This window comes from Doryrhamphus excisus, chromosome 14 (assembly GCF_030265055.1).
Source record: "Doryrhamphus excisus isolate RoL2022-K1 chromosome 14, RoL_Dexc_1.0, whole genome shotgun sequence".
NCBI classification, from domain to species: domain Eukaryota; kingdom Metazoa; phylum Chordata; class Actinopteri; order Syngnathiformes; family Syngnathidae; genus Doryrhamphus; species Doryrhamphus excisus.
In genome coordinates, this window is record NC_080479.1 from 19,492,215 (window position 1) to 19,519,333 (window position 27,119).

Genomic DNA, 27,119 nt, shown 5'->3' on the forward strand with positions numbered 1-27,119 from the left:
ATTTTTAAATTTTGTGATTTTTGAAAAAAACGTAAGGGGTTAGTATGTCGTTTTTTTCAATTTTTTCAACTTGCTGAAAATGCACTTTTCTGGTCAAAAAAACAGCGGAAACCTCACACACACTCAACAGGGGGCCCAGAAGAGCCCAAAAAAGGCATAAAATAGCATTTTTAAATTTTGTGATTTTTGAAAAAAACGTAAGGGGTTAGTATGTCGTTTTTTTCAATTTTTTCAACTTGCTGAAAATGCACTTTTCTGGTGAAAAAAACAGCGGAAACCTCACACACACTCAACAGGGGGCCCAGAAGAGCCCAAAAAGGGCATAAAATGGCATTTTTAAATTTTGTGATTTTTGAAAAAAACGTAAGGGGTTAGTATGTCGTTTTTTTCAATTTTTTCAACTTGCTGAAAATGCACTTTTCTGGTCAAAAAAACAGCGGAAACCTCACACACACTCAACAGGGGGCCCAGAAGAGCCCAAAAATGGCATAAAATGCCAGTTTTAAATTTTGTGATTTTTGAAAAAAACGTAAGGGGTTAGTATGTCGTTTTTTTCAGTTTTTTCAACTTGCTGAAAATGCACTTTTCTGGTCAAAAAAACAGCGGAAACCTCACACACACTCAACAGGGGGCCCAGAAGAGCCCAAAAAGGGCATAAAATGGCATTTTTAAATTTTGTGATTTTTGAAAAAAACGTAAGGGGTTAGTATGTCGTTTTTTTCAATTTTTTCAACTTGCTGAAAATGCACTTTTCTGGTGAAAAACACAGGGGGAACCTCACACACACTCAACAGGGGGCCCAGAAGCACCCAAAAAGGGCATAAAATGCCAGTTTTAAATTTTGTGATTTTTGAAAAAAACGTAAGGGGTTAGTATGTCATTTTTTTTTCAGTTTTTTCAACTTGAAAAAAATGCACTTTTCTGGTGAAAAAAACAGCGGAAACCTCACACACACTCAACAGGGGGCCCAGAAGAGCCCAAAAATGGCATAAAATGCCAGATTAAAATTTTGTGATTTTTGAAAAAAACGTAAGGGGTTAGTATGTCGTTTTTTTCAATTTTTTCAACTTGCTGAAAATGCACTTTTCTGGTCAAAAAAACAGCGGAAACCTCACACACACTCAACAGGGGGCCCAGAAGAGCCCAAAAAAGGCATAAAATAGCATTTTTAAACTTTGTGATTTTTGAAAAAAACGTAAGGGGTTAGTATGTCGTTTTTTTCAATTTTTTCAACTTGCTGAAAATGCACTTTTCTGGTGAAAAAAACAGCGGAAACCTCACACACACTCAACAGGGGGCCCAGAAGAGCCCAAAAAGGGCATAAAATGCCAGTTTTAAATTTTGTGATTTTTGAAAAAAACGTAAGGGGTTAGTATGTCGTTTTTTTCAATTTTTTCAACTAGCTGAAAATGCACTTTTCTGGTGAAAAAAACAGCGGAAACCTCACACACACTCAACAGGGGGCCCAGAAGAGCCCAAAAAGGGCATAAAATGGCATTTTTAAATTTTGTGATTTTTGAAAAAAACGTAAGGGGTTAGTATGTCGTTTTTTTCAGTTTTTTCAACTTGAAAAAAATGCACTTTTCTGGTGAAAAAAACAGCGGAAACCTCACACACACTCAACAGGGGGCCCAGAAGAGCCCAAAAATGGCATAAAATGCCAGATTTAAATTTGGTGATTTTTGAAAAAAACGTAAGGGGTTAGTATGTCGTTTTTTTCAATTTTGTCAACTTGCTGAAAATGCACTTTTCTGGTCAAAAAAAACAGCGGAAACCTCACACACACTCAACAGGGGGCCCAGAAGAGCCCAAAAAGGGCATAAAATGGCATTTTTAAATTTTGTGATTTTTGAAAAAAACGTAAGGGGTTAGTATGTCGTTTTTTTCAATTTTTTCAACTTGCTGAAAATGCACTTTTCTGGTGAAAAAAACAGGGGGAACCTCACACACACTCAACAGGGGGCCCAGAAGAGCCCAAAAAGGGCATAAAATGCCAGTTTTAAATTTTGTGATTTTTGAAAAAAACGTAAGGGGTTAGTATGTCGTTTTTTTCAATTTTTTCAACTTGCTGAAAATGCACTTTTCTGGTGAAAAAAACAGGGGGAACCTCACACACACTCAACAGGGGGCCCAGAAGAGCCCAAAAAGGGCATAAAATGCCAGTTTTAAATTTTGTGATTTTTGAAAAAAACGTAAGGGGTTAGTATGTCGTTTTTTTCAATTTTTTCAACTTGCTGAAAATGCACTTTTCTGGTAAAAAAAACAGCGGAAACCTCACACACACTCAACAGGGGGCCCAGAAGAGCCCAAAAAGGGCATAAAATGCCAGTTTTAAATTTTGTGATTTTTGAAAAAAACGTAAGGGGTTAGTATGTCGTTTTTTTCAATTTTTTCAACTTGCTGAAAATGCACTTTTCTGGTAAAAAAAACAGCGGAAACCTCACACACACTCAACAGGGGGCCCAGAAGAGCCCAAAAAGGGCATAAAATGCCAGTTTTAAATTTTGTGATTTTTGAAAAAAACGTAAGGGGGTTAGTATGTCGTTTTTTTCAATTTTTTCAACTTGCTGAAAATGCACTTTTCTGGTGAAAAAAACAGGGGGAACCTCACACACACTCAACAGGGGGCCCAGAAGAGCCCAAAAAGGGCATAAAATGGCATTTTTAAATTTTGTGATTTTTGAAAAAAACGTAAGGGGTTAGTATGTCGTTTTTTTCAATTTTTTCAACTTGCTGAAAATGCACTTTTCTGGTGAAAAAAACAGGGGGAACCTCACACACACTCAACAGGGGGCCCAGAAGCACCCAAAAAGGGCATAAAATGCCAGTTTTAAATTTTGTGATTTTTGAAAAAAACGTAAGGGGTTAGTATGTCGTTTTTTTCAATTTTTTCAACTTGCTGAAAATGCACTTTTCTGGTCAAAAAAACAGCGGAAACCTCACACACACTCAACAGGGGGCCCAGAAGAGCCCAAAAATGGCATAAAATGCCAGATTAAAATTTGGTGATTTTTGAAAAAAACGTAAGGGGTTAGTATGTCGTTTTTTTCAATTTTTTCAACTTGCTGAAAATGCACTTTTCTGGTGAAAAAAACAGCGGAAACCTCACACACACTCAACAGGGGGCCCAGAAGAGCCCAAAAAGGGCATAAAATGCCAGTTTTAAATTTTGTGATTTTTGAAAAAAACGTAAGGGGTTAGTATGTCGTTTTTTTCAATTTTTTCAACTAGCTGAAAATGCACTTTTCTGGTGAAAAAAACAGCGGAAACCTCACACACACTCAACAGGGGGCCCAGAAGAGCCCAAAAAGGGCATAAAATGGCATTTTTAAATTTTGTGATTTTTGAAAAAAACGTAAGGGGTTAGTATGTCGTTTTTTTCAGTTTTTTCAACTTGAAAAAAATGCACTTTTCTGGTGAAAAAAACAGCGGAAACCTCACACACACTCAACAGGGGGCCCAGAAGAGCCCAAAAATGGCATAAAATGCCAGATTTAAATTTGGTGATTTTTGAAAAAAACGTAAGGGGTTAGTATGTCGTTTTTTTCAATTTTGTCAACTTGCTGAAAATGCACTTTTCTGGTCAAAAAAAACAGCGGAAACCTCACACACACTCAACAGGGGGCCCAGAAGAGCCCAAAAAGGGCATAAAATGCCAGTTTTAAATTTTGTGATTTTTGAAAAAAACGTAAGGGGTTAGTATGTCGTTTTTTTCAATTTTTTCAACTTGCTGAAAATGCACTTTTCTGGTAAAAAAAACAGCGGAAACCTCACACACACTCAACAGGGGGCCCAGAAGAGCCCAAAAAGGGCATAAAATGCCAGTTTTAAATTTTGTGATTTTTGAAAAAAACGTAAGGGGTTAGTATGTCGTTTTTTTCAATTTTTTCAACTTGCTGAAAATGCACTTTTCTGGTAAAAAAAACAGCGGAAACCTCACACACACTCAACAGGGGGCCCAGAAGAGCCCAAAAAGGGCATAAAATGCCAGTTTTAAATTTTGTGATTTTTGAAAAAAACGTAAGGGGTTAGTATGTCGTTTTTTTCAATTTTTTCAACTTGCTGAAAATGCACTTTTCTGGTGAAAAAAACAGGGGGAACCTCACACACACTCAACAGGGGGCCCAGAAGAGCCCAAAAAAGGCATAAAATGGCATTTTTAAATTTTGTGATTTTTGAAAAAAACGTAAGGGGTTAGTATGTCGTTTTTTTCAATTTTTTCAACTTGCTGAAAATGCACTTTTCTGGTGAAAAAAACAGGGGGAACCTCACACACACTCAACAGGGGGCCCAGAAGCACCCAAAAAGGGCATAAAATGCCAGTTTTAAATTTTGTGATTTTTGAAAAAAAACGTAAGGGGTTAGTATGTCGTTTTTTTCAATTTTTTCAACTTGCTGAAAATGCACTTTTCTGGTCAAAAAAACAGCGGAAACCTCACACACACTCAACAGGGGGCCCAGAAGAGCCCAAAAATGGCATAAAATGCCAGATTAAAATTTGGTGATTTTTGAAAAAAACGTAAGGGGTTAGTATGTCGTTTTTTTCAATTTTTTCAACTTGCTGAAAATGCACTTTTCTGGTGAAAAAAACAGCGGAAACCTCACACACACTCAACAGGGGCCCCAGAAGCACCAAAAAAGGGCATAAAATGCCAGTTTTAAATTTTGTGATTTTTGAAAAAAACGTAAGGGGTTAGTATGTCGTTTTTTTCAATTTTTTCAACTTGCTGAAAATGCACTTTTCTGGTGAAAAAAACAGGGGGAACCTCACACACACTCAACAGGGGGCCCAGAAGCACCCAAAAAGGGCATAAAATGCTAGTTTTAAATTTTGTGATTTTTGAAAAAAACGTAAGGGGTTAGTATGTCGTTTTTTTCAATTTTTTCAACTTGCTGAAAATGCACTTTTCTGGTGAAAAAAACAGGGGGAACCTCACACACACTCAACAGGGGGCCCAGAAGAGCCCAAAAATGGCATAAAATGCCAGTTTTAAATTTTGTGATTTTTGAAAAAAACGTAAGGGGTTAGTATGTCGTTTTTTTCAGTTTTTTCAACTTGCTGAAAATGCACTTTTCTGGTCAAAAAAACAGCGGAAACCTCACACACACTCAACAGGGGGCCCAGAAGAGCCCAAAAAAGGCATAAAATGGCATTTTTAAATTTTGTGATTTTTGAAAAAAACGTAAGGGGTTAGTATGTCGTTTTTTTCAATTTTTTCAACTTGCTGAAAATGCACTTTTCTGGTGAAAAAACAGCGGAAACCTCACACACACTCAACAGGGGGCCCAGAAGAGCCCAAAAAAGGCATAAAATGGCATTTTTAAATTTTGTGATTTTTGAAAAAAACGTAAGGGTATGTCGTTTTTTTCAATTTTTTCAACTTGCTGAAAATGCACTTTTCTGGTCAAAAAAACAGCGGAAACATCACACACACTCAACAGGGGGCCCAGAAGAGCCCAAAAATGGCATAAAATGCCAGATTTAAATTTTGTGATTTTTGAAAAAAACGTAAGTATGTCGTTTTTTTTCAATTTTTTCAACTTGCTGAAAATGCACTTTTCTGGTCAAAAAAACAGCGGAAACCTCACACACACTCAACAGGGGGCCCAGAAGAGCCCAAAAAGGGCATAAAATGGCATTTTTAAATTTTGTGATTTTTGAAAAAAACGTAAGGGGTTAGTATGTCGTTTTTTTCAATTTTTTCAACTTGAAAAAAATGCACTTTTCTGGTGAAAAAAACAGCGGAAACCTCACACACACTCAACAGGGGGCCCAGAAGAGCCCAAAAATGGCATAAAATGCCAGATTTAAATTTTGTGATTTTTGAAAAAAACGTAAGGGGTTAGTATGTCGTTTTTTTCAATTTTTTCAACTTGCTGAAAATGCACTTTTCTGGTCAAAAAAACAGCGGAAACCTCACACACACTCAACAGGGGGCCCAGAAGAGCCCAAAAAGAGCATAAAATGGCATTTTTAAATTTTGTGATTTTTGAAAAAAACGTAAGGGGTTAGTATGTCGTTTTTTTCAATTTTTTCAACTTGCTGAAAATGCACTTTTCTGGTGAAAAAAACAGGGGGAACCTCACACACACTCAACAGGGGGCCCAGAAGAGCCCAAAAATGGCATAAAATGCCAGTTTTAAATTTTGTGATTTTTGAAAAAAACGTAAGGGGTTAGTATGTCGTTTTTTTCAGTTTTTTCAACTTGCTGAAAATGCACTTTTCTGGTCAAAAAAACAGCGGAAACCTCACACACACTCAACAGGGGGCCCAGAAGAGCCCAAAAAAGGCATAAAATGGCATTTTTAAATTTTGTGATTTTTGAAAAAAACGTAAGGGGTTAGTATGTCGTTTTTTTCAATTTTTTCAACTTGCTGAAAATGCACTTTTCTGGTGAAAAAACAGCGGAAACCTCACACACACTCAACAGGGGGCCCAGAAGAGCCCAAAAAAGGCATAAAATGGCATTTTTAAATTTTGTGATTTTTGAAAAAAACGTAAGGGTATGTCGTTTTTTTCAATTTTTTCAACTTGCTGAAAATGCACTTTTCTGGTCAAAAAAACAGCGGAAACATCACACACTCAACAGGGGGCCCAGAAGAGCCCAAAAAGGGCATAAAATGGCATTTTTAAATTTTGTGATTTTTGAAAAAAACGTAAGGGGTTAGTATGTCGTTTTTTTCAATTTTTTCAACTTGCTGAAAATGCACTTTTCTGGTCAAAAAAACAGGGGGAACCTCACACACACTCAACAGGGGGCCCAGAAGAGCCCAAAAATGGCATAAAATGCCAGATTAAAATTTGGTGATTTTTGAAAAAAACGTAAGGGGTTAGTATGTCGTTTTTTTCAGTTTTTTCAACTTGAAAAAAATGCACTTTTCTGGTGAAAAAAACAGCGGAAACCTCACACACACTCAACAGGGGGCCCAGAAGAGCCCAAAAATGGCATAAAATGCCAGATTTAAATTTTGTGATTTTTGAAAAAAACGTAAGTATGTCGTTTTTTTTCAATTTTTTCAACTTGCTGAAAATGCACTTTTCTGGTCAAAAAAACAGCGGAAACCTCACACACACTCAACAGGGGGCCCAGAAGAGCCCAAAAAGGGCATAAAATGGCATTTTTAAATTTTGTGATTTTTGAAAAAAACGTAAGGGGTTAGTATGTCGTTTTTTTCAATTTTTTCAACTTGCTGAAAATGCACTTTTCTGGTGAAAAAAACAGGGGGAACCTCACACACACTCAACAGGGGGCCCAGAAGAGCCCAAAAAGGGCATGAAATGGCATTTTTAAATTTTGTGATTTTTGAAAAAAATGTAAGGGGTTAGTATGTCGTTTTTTTCAATTTTTTCAACTTGCTGAAAATGCACTTTTCTGGTAAAAAAAAAACAGCGGAAACCTCACACACACTCAACAGGGGCCCCAGAAGCACCAAAAAAGGCCATAAAATGCCAGTTTTAAATTTTGTGATTTTTGAAAAAAACGTAAGGGGTTAGTATGTCGTTTTTTTCCATTTTTTCAACTTGCTGAAAATGCACTTTTCTGGTCAAAAAAACAGCGGAAACCTCACACACACTCAACAGGGGGCCCAGAAGAGCCCAAAAAAGGCATAAAATGGCATTTTTAAATTTTGTGATTTTTGAAAAAAACGTAAGGGTATGTCGTTTTTTTCAATTTTTTCAACTTGCTGAAAATGCACTTTTCTGGTCAAAAAAACAGCGGAAACATCACACACACTCAACAGGGGGCCCAGAAGAGCCCAAAAAGGGCATAAAATGGCATTTTTAAATTTTGTGATTTTTGAAAAAAATGTAAGGGGTTAGTATGTCGTTTTTTTCAATTTTTTCAACTTGCTGAAAATGCACTTTTCTGGTCAAAAAAACAGGGGGAACCTCACACACACTCAACAGGGGGCCCAGAAGAGCCCAAAAATGGCATAAAATGCCAGATTAAAATTTAGTGATTTTTGAAAAAAACGTAAGGGGTTAGTATGTCGTTTTTTTCAGTTTTTTCAACTTGAAAAAAATGCACTTTTCTGGTGAAAAAAACAGCGGAAACCTCACACACACTCAACAGGGGGCCCAGAAGAGCCCAAAAATGGCATAAAATGCCAGATTTAAATTTTGTGATTTTTGAAAAAAACGTAATTATGTCGTTTTTTTTCAATTTTTTCAACTTGCTGAAAATGCACTTTTCTGGTCAAAAAAACAGCGGAAACCTCACACACACTCAACAGGGGGCCCAGAAGAGCCCAAAAAGGGCATAAAATGGCATTTTTAAATTTTGTGATTTTTGAAAAAAACGTAAGGGTATGTCGTTTTTTTCAATTTTTTCAACTTGCTGAAAATGCACTTTTCTGGTCAAAAAAACAGCGGAAACATCACACACACTCAACAGGGGGCCCAGAAGAGCCCAAAAAGGGCATAAAATGGCATTTTTAAATTTTGTGATTTTTGAAAAAAATGTAAGGGGTTAGTATGTCGTTTTTTTCAATTTTTTCAACTTGCTGAAAATGCACTTTTCTGGTCAAAAAAACAGGGGGAACCTCACACACACTCAACAGGGGGCCCAGAAGAGCCCAAAAATGGCATAAAATGCCAGATTAAAATTTAGTGATTTTTGAAAAAAACGTAAGGGGTTAGTATGTCGTTTTTTTCAGTTTTTTCAACTTGAAAAAAATGCACTTTTCTGGTGAAAAAAACAGCGGAAACCTCACACACACTCAACAGGGGGCCCAGAAGAGCCCAAAAATGGCATAAAATGCCAGATTTAAATTTTGTGATTTTTGAAAAAAACGTAAGTATGTCGTTTTTTTTCAATTTTTTCAACTTGCTGAAAATGCACTTTTCTGGTCAAAAAAACAGCGGAAACCTCACACACACTCAACAGGGGGCCCAGAAGAGCCCAAAAAGGGCATAAAATGGCATTTTTAAATTTTGTGATTTTTGAAAAAAACGTAAGGGGTTAGTATGTCGTTTTTTTCAATTTTTTCAACTTGCTGAAAATGCACTTTTCTGGTCAAAAAAACAGGGGGAACCTCACACACACTCAACAGGGGGCCCAGAAGAGCCCAAAAATGGCATAAAATGCCAGATTAAAATTTTGTGATTTTTGAAAAAAACGTAAGGGGTTAGTATGTCGTTTTTTTCAATTTTTTCAACTTGCTGAAAATGCACTTTTCTGGTAAAAAAAAACAGCGGAAACCTCACACACACTCAACAGGGGGCCCAGAAGAGCCCAAAAAAGGCATAAAATAGCATTTTTAAATTTTGTGATTTTTGAAAAAAACGTAAGGGGTTAGTATGTCGTTTTTTTCATTTTTTTCAACTTGCTGAAAATGCACTTTTCTGGTCAAAAAAACAGCGGAAACCTCACACACACTCAACAGGGGGCCCAGAAGAGCCCAAAAAGGGCATAAAATGGCATTTTTAAATTTTGTGATTTTTGAAAAAAACGTAAGGGGTTAGTATGTCGTTTTTTTCAATTTTTTCAACTTGCTGAAAATGCACTTTTCTGGTCAAAAAAACAGCGGAAACCTCACACACACTCAACAGGGGGCCCAGAAGAGCCCAAAAAGGGCATAAAATGGCATTTTTTAATTTTGTGATTTTTGAAAAAAACGTAAGGGGTTAGTATGTCGTTTTTTTCAGTTTTTTCAACTTGAAAAAAATGCACTTTTCTGGTGAAAAAAACAGCGGAAACCTCACACACAGTCATCAGGTGCCCCACAAGCACCCAAAAATGGCATAAAATGCCAGATTTAAATTTTGTGATTTTTGAAAAAAACGTAAGGGGTTAGTATGTCGTTTTTTTTTCAATTTTTTCAACTTGCTGAAAATGCACTTTTCTGGTCAAAAAAACAGCGGAAACCTCACACACACTCAACAGGGGGCCCAGAAGAGCCCAAAAATGGCATAAAATGCCAGATTTAAATTTTGTGATTTTTGAAAAAAACGTAAGGGGTTAGTATGTCGTTTTTTTCAATTTTTTCAACTTGCTGAAAACGCACTTTTCTGGTGAAAAAAAACAGCGGAAACCTCACACACACTCAACAGGGGGCCCAGAAGAGCCCAAAAATGGCATAAAATGGCATTTTTAAATTTTGTGATTTTTGAAAAAAACGTAAGGGGTTAGTATGTCGTTTTTTTCAGTTTTTTCAACTTGAAAAAAATGCACTTTTCTGGTGAAAAAAACAGGGGACACCTCACACACACTCAACAGTGGCCCCAGAAGGACCAAAAAACAGCATAAAATGCCAGACTTAAATTTTGTGATTTTTGAAAAAAACGTAAGGGGTTAGTATGTCGTTTTTTTCAATTTTTTCAACTTGCTGAAAATGCACTTTTCTGGTGAAAAAAACAGCGGAAACCTCACACACACTCAACAGGGGGCCCAGAAGAGCCCAAAAATGGCATAAAATGGCATTTTTAAATTTTGTGATTTTTGAAAAAAACGTAAGGGGTTAGTATGTCGTTTTTTTCAGTTTTTTCAACTTGAAAAAAATGCACTTTTCTGGTGAAAAAAACAGGGGACACCTCACACACACTCAACAGGGGGCCCAGAAGGACCAAAAAACGGCATAAAATGCCAGACTTAAATTTTGTGATTTTTGAAAAAAACGTAAGGGGTTAGTATGTCGTTTTTTTCAATTTTTTCAACTTGCTGAAAATGCACTTTTCTGGTAAAAAAAAACAGCGGAAACCTCACACACACTCAACAGGGGGCCCAGAAGAGCCCAAAAAAGGCATAAAATGGCATTTTTAAATTTTGTGATTTTTGAAAAAAACGTAAGGGGTTAGTATGTCGTTTTTTTCAATTTTTTCAACTTGCTGAAAATGCACTTTTCTGGTGAAAAAAACAGGGGGAACCTCACACACACTCAACAGGGGGCCCAGAAGAGCCCAAAAAAGGCATAAAATGGCATTTTTAAATTTTGTGATTTTTGAAAAAAACGTAAGGGGTTAGTATGTCGTTTTTTTCAATTTTTTCAACTTGCTGAAAATGCACTTTTCTGGTGAAAAAAACAGGGGGAACCTCACACACACTCAACAGGGGGCCCAGAAGAGCCCAAAAAGGGCATAAAATGCCAGTTTTAAATTTTGTGATTTTTGAAAAAAACGTAAGGGGTTAGTATGTCGTTTTTTTTCAATTTTGTCAACTTGCTGAAAATGCACTTTTCTGGTCAAAAAAACAGCGGAAACCTCACACACACTCAACAGGGGGCCCAGAAGAGCCCAAAAATGGCATAAAATGCCAGATTTAAATTTTGTGATTTTTGAAAAAAACGTAAGGGGTTAGTATGTCGTTTTTTTCAATTTTTTCAACTTGCTGAAAATGCACTTTTCTGGTGAAAAAAACAGCGGAAACCTCACACACACTCAACAGGGTGCCCAGAAGAGCCCAAAAAGGGCATAAAATGGCATTTTTAAATTTTGTGATTTTTGAAAAAAACGTAAGGGGTTAGTATGTCGTTTTTTTCAATTTTTTCAACTTGCTGAAAATGCACTTTTCTGGTGAAAAAAACAGGGGGAACCTCACACACACTCAACAGGGGGCCCAGAAGAGCCCAAAAATGGCATAAAAAGCCAGATTAAAATTTTGTGATTTTTGAAAAAAACGTAAGGGGTTAGTATGTCGTTTTTTTCAATTTTTTCAACTTGCTGAAAATACACTTTTCTGGTCAAAAAAACAGCGGAAACCTCACACACACTCAACAGGGGGCCCAGAAGAGCCCAAAAAAGGCATAAAATGGCATTTTTTAATTTTGTGATTTTTGAAAAAAACGTAAGGGGTTAGTATGTCGTTTTTTTCAATTTTTTCAACTTGCTGAAAATGCACTTTTCTGGTGAAAAAAACAGGGGGAACCTCACACACACTCAACAGGGGGCCCAGAAGCACCCAAAAAGGGCATAAAATGCCAGTTTTAAATTTTGTGATTTTTGAAAAAAACGTAAGGGGTTAGTATGTCGTTTTTTTCAATTTTGTCAACTTGCTGAAAATGCACTTTTCTGGTCAAAAAAACAGCGGAAACCTCACACACACTCAACAGGGGGCCCAGAAGAGCCCAAAAAGGGCATAAAATGGCATTTTTAAATTTTGTGATTTTTGAAAAAAACGTAAGGGGTTAGTATGTCGTTTTTTTCAGTTTTTTCAACTTGAAAAAAATGCACTTTTCTGGTGAAAAAAACAGCGTAAACCTCACACACACTCAACAGGGGGCCCAGAAGAGCCCAAAAATGGCATAAAATGCCAGATATAAATTTTGTGATTTTTGAAAAAAACGTAAGGGGTTAGTATGTCGTTTTTTTCAGTTTTTTCAACTTGCTGAAAATGCACTTTTCTGGTGAAAAAAACAGGGGAAACCTCACACACACTCAACAGGGGGCCCAGAAGAGCCCAAAAATGGCATAAAATGCCAGATTAAAATTTTGTGATTTTTGAAAAAAACGTAAGGGGTTAGTATGTCGTTTTTTTCAATTTTTTCAACTTGAAAAAAATGCACTTTTCTGGTGAAAAAAACAGGGGAAACCTCACACACACTCAACAGGGGGCCCAGAAGAGCCCAAAAAGGGCATAAAATGGCATTTTTTAATTTTGTGATTTTTGAAAAAAACGTAAGGGGTTAGTATGTCGTTTTTTTCAGTTTTTTCAACTTGAAAAAAATGCACTTTTCTGGTGAAAAAAACAGCGGAAACCTCACACACAGTCATCAGGTGCCCCACAAGCACCCAAAAATGGCATAAAATGCCAGATTTAAATTTTGTGATTTTTGAAAAAAACGTAAGGGGTTAGTATGTCGTTTTTTTTTCAATTTTTTCAACTTGCTGAAAATGCACTTTTCTGGTCAAAAAAACAGCGGAAACCTCACACACACTCAACAGGGGGCCCAGAAGAGCCCAAAAATGGCATAAAATGCCAGATTTAAATTTTGTGATTTTTGAAAAAAACGTAAGGGGTTAGTATGTCGTTTTTTTCAATTTTTTCAACTTGCTGAAAATGCACTTTTCTGGTGAAAAAAAACAGCGGAAACCTCACACACACTCAACAGGGGGCCCAGAAGAGCCCAAAAATGGCATAAAATGGCATTTTTAAATTTTGTGATTTTTGAAAAAAACGTAAGGGGTTAGTATGTCGTTTTTTTCAGTTTTTTCAACTTGAAAAAAATGCACTTTTCTGGTGAAAAAAACAGGGGACACCTCACACACACTCAACAGTGGCCCCAGAAGGACCAAAAAACGGCATAAAATGCCAGACTTAAATTTTGTGATTTTTGAAAAAAACGTAAGGGGTTAGTATGTCGTTTTTTTCAATTTTTTCAACTTGCTGAAAATGCACTTTTCTGGTGAAAAAAACAGCGGAAACCTCACACACACTCAACAGGGGGCCCAGAAGAGCCCAAAAATGGCATAAAATGGCATTTTTAAATTTTGTGATTTTTGAAAAAAACGTAAGGGGTTAGTATGTCGTTTTTTTCAGTTTTTTCAACTTGAAAAAAATGCACTTTTCTGGTGAAAAAAACAGGGGACACCTCACACACACTCAACAGGGGGCCCAGAAGGACCAAAAAACGGCATAAAATGCCAGACTTAAATTTTGTGATTTTTGAAAAAAACGTAAGGGGTTAGTATGTCGTTTTTTTCAATTTTTTCAACTTGCTGAAAATGCACTTTTCTGGTCAAAAAAACAGCGGAAACCTCACACACACTCAACAGGGGGCCCAGAAGAGCCCAAAAATGGCATAAAATGCCAGATTTAAATTTTGTGATTTTTGAAAAAACCGTAAGGGGTTAGTATGTCGTTTTTTTCAATTTTTTCAACTTGCTGAAAATGCACTATTCTGGTAAAAAAAAAAAAACAGCGGAAACCTCACACACACTCAACAGGGGGCCCAGAAGAGCCCAAAAAGGGCATAAAATGACATTTTTAAATTTTGTGATTTTTGACAAAAAAAAGTAAGGGGTTAGTATGTCGTTTTTTTCAGTTTTTTCAACTTAAAAAAAATGCACTTTTCTGGTGAAAAAAACAGGGGAAACCTGACACACACTCAACAGGGGCCCCAGAAGGACCCAAAAACGGCATAAAATGCCAGTTAAAAATTTTGTGATTTTTGAAAAAAACATAAGGGGTTAGTATGTGTTTTTTTTCAGTATTTTCAACTTGGAAAAAAATGCACTATTCTGGTGAAAAAAAACAGGGGAAACCTCACACAGTTTGAGGGTGGTGATTTTTGACAAAAAACGTACATATGTGTATATGTATGTACATATGTATGTATGTATATACATGTGTGTATATATATATATATACATATATATGTAGGTATGTATTTATATGTATATGTGTATACATATGTATATATGTAAAATTTGCAAACAAAAAGCTATGAATCCCTCAGGAAAGTGCTTACTACTCTTCTCCCAGCCTTCATTTTAAGATGTGTAGTGAAGCCTGAAGAAGGGAGTTTAACTAACGGCTTCCTGGTCTGCACATTAATGGCGTCAATCCGGTGTAATCCAAGGAGGAGGAGAAAACTAGGTTGATGCCGCCGAAGCAGCGTGGGAAGATCTGCTCTCATCATCTCATCAGCTAATTAGCTTTTATTCTCAGCCGCCAATGACTTCAGACTCCGATTGTTTCTCATATCTTGTCACCACGGAAGCAGGGAAAGATTCCCGACAAAGTTTCACCACACAAAGCCAGACACGCTGCACAAAGGCAACAATGGGATCCAAATTTGGAGCCGGCGTGGTTGCCAGCCTGCCAGCACAGATGGAGACCGAGGAGTGGCCCATCAGCAGATGGAGGAGAGGATACTAAATAACTCAATATAGAAAGAACTAAATAAGACGGAGGCGGGCGTGAAATGGATGCGGACGGAGATGTGCAGGCCGACAAATTGAGCAAAACATCTGCTGTCAACAAAACGTCGGCAACCTCGAACCTCGGAATCGGAAAAACTAGTCTTCATTTGGGGCTTTTCATTTTCAGGTTGTTCCTGTCGTGGTTTGACGCAACACTTCATATGCTACATAGCGTGCTACATATGCTGGAGCCTATCCCAGCTGTTTATATATATATATAAGACCGTCACCACAGATAGATTGTAGTCCTGTGGGAAACACTGATATGTTTAAGCATCTTCGTGTCTCCAGTCATGATGAAGGCCAAAAGATGGGATCAGAGTACCTTCATTATTCACTCATTTTCGACTGCTTATCCTCACGAGGGTCGCGGGCGTGCTGGAGCCTATCCCAGCCGTCTTTGAGCTGGTTTCCGGCCAATCACAGGGCTCGTATAGACTGATCAGAGTACCCGATATTCATAAAAACGATACGACGAGACGACGTGGAAGTGCACCGCATCGCAACTTGCTGAAAATGCACTTTTCTGGTAAAAAAAAAAACTGCGGAAACCTCACACACACTCAACAGGGGGCCCCACAAGCACCCAAAAATGGCATAAAATGCCAGATTTAAATTTTGTGATTTTTGAAAAAAACGTAAGGGGTTAGTATGTCGTTTTTTTCAATTTTTTCAACTTGCTGAAAATGCACTTTTCTGGTCAAAAAAACAGCGGAAACCTCACACACACTCAACAGGGGGCCCAGAAGAGCCCAAAAATGGCATAAAATGCCAAAGTTTGAGGGTGTTGATTTTTGAAAAAACGTAATAATAATAATAATAATAATAATGTTGTCAATAATGACAATAATACTACTATTATATTAATATCGTTGTTAATAATATTAATATAATAATGGTAGTAATATTACAAAATACTCCTCGAAAAAGGAGCACAAGCACAATAATAGTAATATAAATAATGATAATAATACTACTATTATATTAATATTGTTGTTAATAATATTAATATAATAATGGTAGTAATATTATTATTATAACAAAATAATAATAATAATAATATAATAACATTACTATAACTAATAATAATAATAATTCTAATAAAAATAACAATAATAATAATAATAATAATACATTGAGAAACACACTTTACATCAAAGAAATGATTTCAAAGTGCACATATAGCAGATTGCATGACACTTTTACATGTAAAATATGTGTAAAAATATAGGTGTAAAAATGGACTGTTACGTGTAAAATACTACATAATCTCCGCCCCCCCCCGTCAATTTTGTTAAATTAATGCGGCCCGCGAGTCAAAAAGTTTGCCCACCCCTGAGCTAGCTACATGCACGAAAGGCCACGTTACTTAACACACACACACACACACAAAGTGAACTGTGAAAGGCGTCATACACCCCCCCCCCACCCCCCGCCCCATGGAGAGCAGCAGGGGTCAAGTCTGCAGCTTCGAGCAGGAAAAAGACAAATGAAAAAGGCCGCATCCATTCACACTCCTTCCTTCTTTACGCTCTCCATGGTAGTAACATCGAGAGCTGCTTTACACTTTGTTAGCTTAGCCGTGTGTGTGTGTGTGTGTGTGTGTGTGTGTGTGTGTGTGTGTCAGACTTACGCAGCTCGCCCACTTTGAGGATCTCACAGAGCATCTTTGTGAGTTCGATGCTGCTGCGGCCAAACGGACACTCGTGCTTGTCTTCCCGGCTGCTGTTCTCCAGAACGATCTGGGAAAGAAACGACAACAACAACAACAAAAAAAACACGTTAGTCGTCTTCTTCAGGGACAAAACTAACTCCTATGCTTCTCATCTGGAAGAGAAAGATGTTCACCCTGACGTAGGCGTCCTGGTGGTGCCTGGCGAAGTAGAGCATGTTGTCCAGCGCCAACATTCCAGGAGGAATCTGGGTGAAATCCACAGCCGGGTTGACGTGGTTCTGCGCGTCAGGAAAGAAGGCAAAACGTTTCCAAAAGCAAAGTTTTTGCCGGGCGTGAAGGACGTGAAGGACGTGAAGGACGTCTTACGATGAAGCCCAGCTTCTTGTAGTCGCGCGTGTACATGGACTTGCGTTTCTCCGTGCCGCCGCTGTGGTTGGGCTCGCACTCCACGTCGAAGGCGATCCTCCTCAGCTCAAAGATGATGTCCCGCTGAGCCTGTGAACACAACTTTATAGGTCATTCTTATGGGGGGGGCACCCCCGCCGCACCGAACCCACCTGGTCCTGGGGGTCCATCTTGGTCATCATGCGGTCCTCCAGCAAGTTAAAGGTCAACACTTGCAGCACGTACAGCTGGTGGGCCATCTCGTCGTTGATGGGCGTGGGGCTCCGGATCACGTTCTGCAGCCAAGATGGAGGATGAGGAAGATGGGGGGGGGGGGGTGCTTGGTGGTCATCAGTGAAGTACCATAAACATGCCGGCTAACTCCTTGGCGGAGGTACGGCTGGGAGAGGCACAAAGTGGGCGGAGTCAAGCTTACACTGAGAATGATGGAGCGGAGTTGTTTCTGGGCCAAGATGTGGGCCATCTCCTGCACACACAAACACGCCATGGTCACGCCAAAAACACGCTGGAAAAGGGATTCAAAGTAACCACTGTGGATGCCAACAAAGCATAGAAATAATCATAATAATAAGTGCCAATAAGGACATCTTATGTAAACAAAATTCAAAATTTTATAAACAAAAAAAATGAATTTAGCATTAAAATTTAATTTACACACAAAAAAAAACATACATTACTATTTGTTTGTTTGCGTCATACCATTTCACATTTCCTAATATTCACTTTTATTGTGATTGCATGACAGTTTTATTCATGTAATATTATATTATCCTAAAATTTAACCTTTATTCAATTATTAGTACTTTTACGTTCCCTCAGGGGACCTATTATGCTTTTCCAAAACATTTGGAACCGAGTCCTGAAAGATGTCAAAACCGTCAAAACCGTCGGTTTCAAAAGGCGTGGTAAAACTGCTCCCTCTGTGATGTCACAGACAGACAGACTTCCTTATATGGGTGTGGCTGTAAGCCGGATAAGGAGTGTATTTTAATCCGTTAAGGGCATTTCACACTGGAGTGCTTAGTGAACAGAAAAGTGATTGTCTGTGTAGCATTATAGAGTGTGCATACAGGGAGCGGGGTCGCTAACCGCCATTTCCCGTCACAATTAGTGGTCACATTAGAGACGTTGTAGGAAACCTAATGCTAAAATGCTAAAGCGTCGCGGGCCGCATTGATATAACAAAATTTCCGGGGGGGGGGGGGCAGACTATATATTGTACACGTAACAGTCCACCTGGTATTATTGTATCTGTAAAATTGTCATGCAATCTGCTATTATTATTTATTATTTTAGATTTATATTTAAATATTTTAAAAATAATAAAATATTATAATAATTAAAATAAAATTAAAATAATAATCATTATATTATTATTATGTAAAATATGCAAATATAACAATATTATTATATATAATTAATATAATAATTAGCATTAATATAATAAATATAATAATCATAATAGTTATAATAATAATCTAATAATTATTATTTTAATTTTTATTATTATTATGCTTGTGTCTCTTTTTTCAGGAGCACTTTGTAAACAACAGACCATGTCAAACAACGAAATTGATACAACCATCAAAAGGTTGGCTCAGGCCATGATGCCAGGTTGTAAAGATTGGGCGGGCCGTATTCAAACACTTGGCGGGCCGGATGTGGCCCCCGGGCCGTAGTTTGCCCACCCCTGGTCCAGTCTCTAATTCCGGATCGGATTCAGGATCCAACACATACGGCTGGATGTTAAAATCCCGCATTTTAAAAAGATAAGTCATCGTTTATCAACTAACTAGCGTCTTTACATGCACTCGGGAGTGCCACCAACCACAGCGGAGGGGGCGTGCCCGGAGACGGGGCCGTGGGTGGAATACATTAAAACGGACCGTTTTCGCAGGAATGAAGAAATCCAATACAGTTGAATAGGTGCAGATTCTGGAAGATCTAGAAAGCTTTGTGTGCCGTTGTAGCTTTCGTGTGTAGCTGCTCTATAGGAGTCCACAATGCAATACAAAGGGGCAAAAATGAGCATAATAGGTCCCCTTTAGGGCTTTTTCTTGAGAAAGGAATACAAATATTATTCTTGTTTTATTATGGTTTTATTTATGTAATATTGAAACATGATTCTGATTAAAAACTTTAGAACTTCTATTGTTATTTTATTTTTTTTAATTGTTTTATTAAAATTTTATTTATTATTATTTTTTATTATTATTATTATTATTTTATTATAACATTATTATTATTTTTTATATATATATTTTAATGGTAACATGACATTTAAATATGTTAATGTGGTAAAACGTGTCATTGTACAATCACAAATAAAATAAAATTAAAATTAAAATAATTAAAATAAAAACTTTTTATTTCTTCCTGCAATATTAAGATTTGATTATTCTTTCAATAAGATTTAAAAATGATTTTATTCTGGTCATATGACATTCTTTTCTTGTAAAATTGCAATTTTATTATTGAAATATTCCAGCATTATTTTCCTAAAAATGTCTGTTTGGTGATTTAGTGAAAGATGGAGGAATAACAACATCAAATAAAATGGATTTTATTATTGCGCCTTGGTTGGGGCGGTGTTGCTTTGGACGCAAAGGTCGTCGCCCCTACGTGTGGGGGTGCGGGCGGACTAGCAAGGGTGCTCGGGGGGGAGGGTCCACTTACTGTCAGGGGACAATTTAGGATGTCCGGCATGTGCTGGTCAAACTAGCGTGTCGTGTGTAGCGTGAGGAAACAAAGTCAGAAAGACAAACAAGGTGAGTGAAGGTGGAGGAAAAGAAAAGAAAAGAAAAGAAAGAAGAATTAAGGCTGATGGGGGGGACCAAGTGTCATGTGGGATTATTTATTTATTTGTTTTTTTTTTTTTAAAGGAGGGGGGAGTGTGATGTCATTCCAATGCGGCATTCCTGCATGGCGTGTCTGCAAGGAGGAAGTGGGGGCGGGGCTTCATACATTATTAAAGCGCACAGATGGACTGTGGTGCTGATGCAAGGAGGGAGGGGGGGGGCGGTGGTGGGGGGTGTCATGTGACCAGCAGGCTAAAGCAGGTGAGCGAGGAAGGAGGGGGTGGGTGGAAGGAAACAGGATGCACAAACAAGGAAGGGTTTCTGCTCACTTGTCTCCTCTCCTCGGGGGCTTTGAGAAAGAGGGCGTTGATGACGGCGATGGTGTACGTCTGGATGTCCTGGTCCGTCCTGGTGAAGGACACAGGTCAGAAACCGACCCGTACGAGCCTACACCCCCCCCACTCACCCCTGGAGATGCGGTATGAGCTGTCCTATGGTGATCTCCTGCGCCACCTTGTGGTAAAGGTCCTGGCTGTTGAGCACCATGGACTCCAGGATGGCCAGCGAGCGCTGCAGCACCGCCGTGTCCATCGCCGACTTCACGTAGCTGGCGATCTGTCACACGGCACGGGATAGCATTTTAGTCATGTAGCATGAAGGTGGAAAATTAGTTTTGTAGTTTTTATGGAAATTAAAATAATCAACAATGAAAAAGGTCATTTTGGCATCATTAGGTTGTCAATAAAGTTATCATATTATAGCATTACCGTGAAAATAAACCGACAACTCCATGAAGAAATGTTAGCGTGTCATTGAACATTTAAACAAAATAACAAATAAAGTTGTAATTTTTGAATAATTAGGTTGGGGGAAAGTTATGTTATGGAAATGAAGTCATATTACGGACAATAGCTGCATTTTTATGAGAATAAACTCATAAAACCATAGTCGAAAAATCTTTATTTAATTTAAAAATTTGTATTTAGTTCATTCATTTTAGTAGCGCAGGGTTGAAATAGTAAAGGAAAAAATATGCTACGACTTTTGAACAAACAATTTCCCCTCCCCATAATATTACAAGAAGAAATTTGAAAAATTGGAAAAGCGGAAAATTTAGAAACAGCAGCAATTGAAAAAATAAAGAATATTTTCAGAATAAAGTCAAAATGTTACAAAAAAAAGTAATATTCTAACGAGCAAAAAAACTGTACATTTATGAGAATAAAAAAAAATTAAATTTTAATAGCATAGACTTGATATATTACAGAAAAAAATAATGTGAGAAACAAATTCAAAATCAAGTGGCGATTTTTGCAAAATTATGTTGTGAAAAAGTGACAATAAAGTCAAAATGTTATGGAAATAAAGTCATAATATAACAAAAAAATGGGGGGAGGGTTACCCTGGAAAAACCTTTGGACACACACGTGCTTGGCAGTCCTTTCAAGGTCAAATTTGACCTTAATTAGACCAAAAACCCTCAAGTTCCAATTGGAAAAGCGGACAATTTAGAAACAGCAGCAATTGAAAAAATAAAGAATATTTTCAGAATAAAGTCAAAATGTTACAAAAAATATTCTAGCGCGCAAAAAGCTGTACATTTATGAGAATAAATTGAATATTGAGGAAAAATTACATTATAATAGCATGGACTTGAGATATTACAGAAAAAAATTATGTGAAAAACAATCAAAATCAAGTGCCGATTTTTGCAAAATTATGTTGTGAAAAAGTGACAATAAAGTCAAAATGTTATGGAAATAAAGTCATAATATAACAAAAAAATGGGGGGAGGGTTACCCCGGAAAAACCTTTGGACACACACATGCTTGGCAGTCATTTCAAGGTCAAATTTGACCTTAATTGGACCAAAAACCTTAAAGTTCCAATTGCGTTTTGTGAGAAATTGCAAGTGGGGTTTAATCACAGCGCCCCCATGTGGTGTAAGTCATAAAAGTAACAGCACAAGTGCCACATTTCAGCTCCTTGCGGCCATTTTTAGCGGCCAAAAACTGACCTTCTTGATGAAGGCCACGGAGAAAGTATCCCAGGAGACGATGCCGTGGTCCATCAGCTCCACGAAGGCCGTGAGCGTGAAGGAGAGCAGGTCGCCGAAACTACAAGACAACATAACACAGACACATAAAATTGTGGTTGTGCAGCCATGACACTTCGGAAGACGAGCACGAGCGAGCGAGCGAGCGGCCGGCCGAAGCTCTGCGTTGCAACCACGCTTGCTGGAGAGAAGCGGGAGGAAGAGACGGGAACACGGCGGCGGGAAGCAAAGTCATCAAAGGTCATGCAGAGGAAGAAGCCACAATAACAAGCCGCACATTCAAAATAATACAATAACAAATCATTATTTGTGTAATGATACAAATACAATTACTGTTATTATTTACATAATCAAAAAAGTCAAGACCAGTTGAAAGATGCCAAGAATGTACCTTCTGCACCGTTGGATCTTAAGGAGGTTCTAAGTAGGGCTTCAAAATACAAAAAGACGAAAAGTGAAAAGCCAAAGATTCAAACCAAAAATCGGTATGCGGATCGAAAATAGATCCGCAATGAAAAACCGAAAGAAACAAACATTCAATACATATTTAGGCCAACATTTTGCCTTTTAAAGGCTCAGATTTCTGATCAGAAAATGAAGGCTTCTTTGCAATAAATTGCTTTTTTGTGTCTCACTCCCATTTATTCTTTTTCTATTTTGAGCTTCTACTGAGAACCTCCTTAAGATTTCAACTGGTCTTAACGTTTTCATGTTAAGACCAAGAGTGTATAATTATTATATTCCATATTTCATATGTCAACCTGATACAGACAATTTACGTATTTTGAGTTTCATGAAAATACAAATATCGATTATTTAATTTGAGTGTGAAATATGAAGTTGAAATGTTTTAAATGTTGACATTTTAAAGCCTAGCTTCCCTTCTCATTGATAAGCTTTACAATGGCGACCTCTAGCGGTCCAATGCCAAATTGCACGTTGCAGCCTCACCAGCGGCACAATGTGGTAGATGCAGCTAAATGACACACAGGAGAACAAACCCACCCCCACCCCGCCCCCTCCTGCTAAGTGTCCATCATCCTGGCAGCTGATCAACAAAAAGTCATGAAAAACAAAAATGACAGAATAAAAACCAAGATGGAGGATGAGGTTTAATGAAGGATGAACCCAAAAGAGCAAAATGCCCCCCACCCGGATAGGAAATAACACCACCTCCAAGATTTAATCCATCCACGGATTATGCGTGCTTCCATTCAAACATCAAGAAGTAAATCTTAGTACTTTATTCCCATAGTAGTGTCTTTATTCCCAAATATTACAAATTTTTCCCTAAACTAAATTCTTATTAAATAAGTTTATTTGTTTTCTTTCGACTGTTTCCTGACTGCGGAGTCGCCACAGCGAATGTACAATTTAATTTTGTTTCATATATTACAACAACAAAAAAATCTCTACAATATTTTTTCTAAAATGACCTTATTTTTCAAAGTTTATGCTCATAATATTTTGTCTTAATTCTCAGAAAATGACAGCTATTTTTCCACATTTCTGCATTTATTAAATTAGATTTCTGTAGCTATTTCCTGCCCTAATATTTTGACTTTATTCTCCTAATATTATAACTTTTTCTCTTCATATATAGTTTTTTTTAATTAAATAATATATTTGGAATGTGCTGCGGGTCAATTAAAAAAAACCCAACACACAGTCAAGCGTACCACAAATGGCCCCTGGGCGGGACTTTGGACACCCCTGATGTAGACGATGTCATCCTCTAACTCTAAATCATCAGCCATGACGCGTGTGCATGACTTGTTATACCCAAGATGTGTTCAAGGACATTCCCGTCATCATGTGTTTCCGAGCGAGGGCCAACAGTGAGTAAATGTATTTGTGGCGGTCCAGACTTAAAGAGTGAAATGGAGCGGATGAAGGATAGAAAACATTTCCAAAAAAACACATGCAAAAAAAAAAATAAAAATAAAAATCTGATGTGTGTGATTTCCCATGAGGCATTGCTGGTCTTTAATCATGCAGACCGCAGCAGATCAGATCAGATTAGATTAGATTAGAGCAGAGAAGCGTCCACCCGGCCTGGAAAAGCAGAGGAGGAGGAGGAATGGAAGGTGGAGCAGGTGGGGGTTGGGGGGGGGGGGGGTCTTACCAGGGCTTCATTATCTTCTGGAGTTTCTGATAGCGCCTGCAAAGATTTGAGAAACTTTGGCGTCAAACGCGTCATTGTGAGACAACAAAATGAATATATATATTTTTTTAAATTATATTATTATAATTAAATTATTATTATAATAATTATTAGAATTATATTATAATAATAATTATATTATTATATATTTTTTAATTATAACACAATCTACAAACAGGTCTGCTGTGAGGGGGGAGGAGACCACTGCAGGTCAAAATATCCTGCACACTTTTTAATTAGGAAGCTAGTTCAGGATGCTACCACTAGAGGGCGCTGTCTGCCTTTGACTACTGCAATAAACACTAGGCAACATCTGTGGACAAGATCACTCTCCCGGTGTGGAATCACGACAGTCCACTACACGGAATATCAACAGGAAGCATTAACTTCCTGTGTGGGACATCAAGGTGAGCGTGGGGGCCGGCAGCCATCACTGCAGGCGAGGGGGAGGAGCATAAACTGCATAAACATAAACATGGATTTAATCCAAAACAAGTCCAATTTCAATTACAATGAAAACTATTTAAAAGTAATTCACATCATAACTGGGGGAGGATGGGAGGGGGGGGGGTCCTCCATGCAGACACAGCACTTCAGTTGGGATAGGCTCCAGCATACCCTCATACAGCACGACCTGGCGTTCACATTCAATCCACTCCGGTCTCAACACAAATGGACAAAAGTACCGGGACACGTGGCACGAGTCTTCGCAAAGTGGTTCAGGGCTCGGTTCGATTCCACCGGTGTGAAAGAACACCCCAGCAAAGACAAGAGATGACCTCAAACGGACCAGTTCAAGCTCCTCATTTTCTTCCCCTTTCACTTCCTGTATGTGTCCCAATACTTTTGCCCACATCACTTCCTCGGCGCTGTAGAAAAAATCCCCCATGATGCAATAACAACGTTTTAACCACGTTCTCACATTACAATGTGTCCCTAGATCCGCCCCCAGGCTTCACTACACGTCTTAAAACGCAGCTTTGACAACCATCCCGCAGCCAGCTACGGACATGATGTGTTGTTTTCCTTCAGCGAAGATGCTAACCTAGCATAATGTTGCTGTTAAAATGTAACGTTAGCACTTTAGCTTACATGGCTATGCTAACATAGTTAGCAAGTTGGATGTTTCGAGCAATTTTAGAAGCTTATTTAACCATAATGTCTACAACGACATAAAGCAGGCTTCACTACACGTCTTAAAACGCAGCTTTGACAACCATCCCGCAGCCAGCTACGGACATGATGTGTTGTTTTCCTTCAGCGAATATGCTAACCTAGCATAATGTTGCTGTTAAAATGTCATGTTAGCACTTAAGCTTACATGGCTATGCTAACATAGTTAGCAAGTTGGATGTTTCGAGCAATTTTAGAAGCTTATTTAACCATAATGTCTACAATGACATAAAGCAGGCTTCGCTACACGTCTTAAAACGCAGCTTTGACAACCATCCCGCAGCCAGCTACGGACATGATGTGTTGTTTTCCTTCAGCGAAGATGCTAACCTAGCATAATGTTGCTGTTAAAATGTAACGTTAGCACTTTAGCTTACATGGCTATGCTAACATAGTTAGCAAGTTGGATGTTTCGAGCAATTTTAGAAGCTTATTTAACCATAATGTCTACAATGACATAAAGCAGGCTTCACTACACGTCTTAAAACGCAGCTTTGACAACCATCCCGCAGCCAGCTACGGACATGATGTGTTGTTTTCCTTCAGCGAATATGCTAACCTAGCATAATGTTGCTGTTAAAATGTCATGTTAGCACTTTAGCTTACATGGCTATGCTAACATAGTTAGCAAGTTGGATGTTTCGAGCAATTTTAGAAGCTTATTTAACCATAATGTCTACAATGACATAAAGCAGGCTTCGCTACACGTCTTAAAACGCAGCTTTGACAACCATCCCGCAGCCAGCTACGGACATGATGTGTTGTTTTCCTTCAGCGAAGATGCTAACCTAGCATAATGTTGCTGTTAAAATGTCATCTTAGCACTTAAGCTTACATGGCTATGCTAACATAGTTAGCAAGTTGGATGTTTCGAGCAATTTTAGAAGCTTATTTAACCATAATGTCTACAATGACATAAAGCAGGCTTCGCTACACGTCTTAAAACGCAGCTTTGACAACCATCCCGCAGCCAGCTACGGACATGATGTGTTGTTTTCCTTCAGCGAAGATGCTAACCTAGCATAATGTTGCTGTTAAAATGTAACGTTAGCACTTTAGCTTACATGGCTATGCTAACGTAGTTAGCAAGTTGGATGTTTCGAGCAATTTTAGAAGCTTATTTAACCATAATGTCTACAATGACATAAAGCAGGCTTCGCTACACGTCTTAAAACGCAGCTTCGACAACCATCCCGCAGCCAGCTACGGACATGTTGTGTTGTTTTCCTTCAGCGAAGATGCTAACCTAGCATAATGTTGCTGTTAAAATGTCATGTTAGCACTTTAGCTTACATGGCTATGCTAACATAGTTAGCAAGTTGGATGTTTCGAGCAATTTTAGAAGCTTATTTAACCATAATGTCTACAATGACATAAAGCAGGCTTCACTACACGTCTTAAAACGCAGCTTTGACAACCATCCCGCAGCCAGCTACGGACATGATGTGTTGTTTTCCTTCAGCGAAGATGCTAACCTAGCATAATGTTGCTGTTAAAATGTAACGTTAGCACTTTAGCTTACATGGCTATGCTAACATAGTTAGCAAGTTGGATGTTTCGAGCAATTTTAGAAGCTTATTTAACCATAATGTCTACAATGACATAAAGCAGGCTTCGCTACACGTCTTAAAACGCAGCTTTGACAACCATCCCGCAGCCAGCTACGGACATGATGTGTTGTTTTCCTTCAGCGAAGATGCTAACCTAGCATAATGTTGCTGTTAAAATGTAACGTTAGCACTTTAGCTTACATGGCTATGCTAACATAGTTAGCAAGTTGGATGTTTCGAGCAATTTTAGAAGCTTATTTAACCATAATGTCTACAATGACATAAAGCAGGCTTCGCTACACGTCTTAAAACGCAGCTTTGACAACCATCCCGCAGCCAGCTACGGACATGTTGTGTTGTTTTCCTTCAGCGAAGATGCTAACCTAGCATAATGTTGCTGTTAAAATGTAACGTTAGCACTTTAGCTTACATGGCTAT

General features: G+C 38.1%; 1 protein-coding gene across 3 annotated transcripts in view; it reads right to left on the bottom strand.

Annotated features, from left to right (window-relative positions):
- LOC131102345 (engulfment and cell motility protein 1) overlaps window positions 1-27,119 on the bottom strand; it is an 87,207-nt gene that overhangs the window by 18,376 nt on the left and 41,712 nt on the right. For 2 of the 3 annotated variants that reach the window (XM_058047935.1, XM_058047936.1), the window contains exons 7-15: window positions 23,920-23,955; window positions 21,756-21,855; window positions 20,205-20,353; window positions 20,068-20,146; window positions 17,356-17,406; window positions 17,093-17,215; window positions 16,902-17,030; window positions 16,709-16,813; window positions 16,494-16,602 (exon numbers count right to left, since the gene is read on the bottom strand). In XM_058047935.1, the coding sequence (XP_057903918.1) occupies window positions 16,494-16,602; window positions 16,709-16,813; window positions 16,902-17,030; window positions 17,093-17,215; window positions 17,356-17,406; window positions 20,068-20,146; window positions 20,205-20,353; window positions 21,756-21,855; window positions 23,920-23,955 (881 nt within the window). The remainder of the gene's footprint in view (window positions 1-16,493; window positions 16,603-16,708; window positions 16,814-16,901; window positions 17,031-17,092; window positions 17,216-17,355; window positions 17,407-20,067; window positions 20,147-20,204; window positions 20,354-21,755; window positions 21,856-23,919; window positions 23,956-27,119) is intronic. The other variant, XM_058047937.1, reaches the window with a different exon arrangement.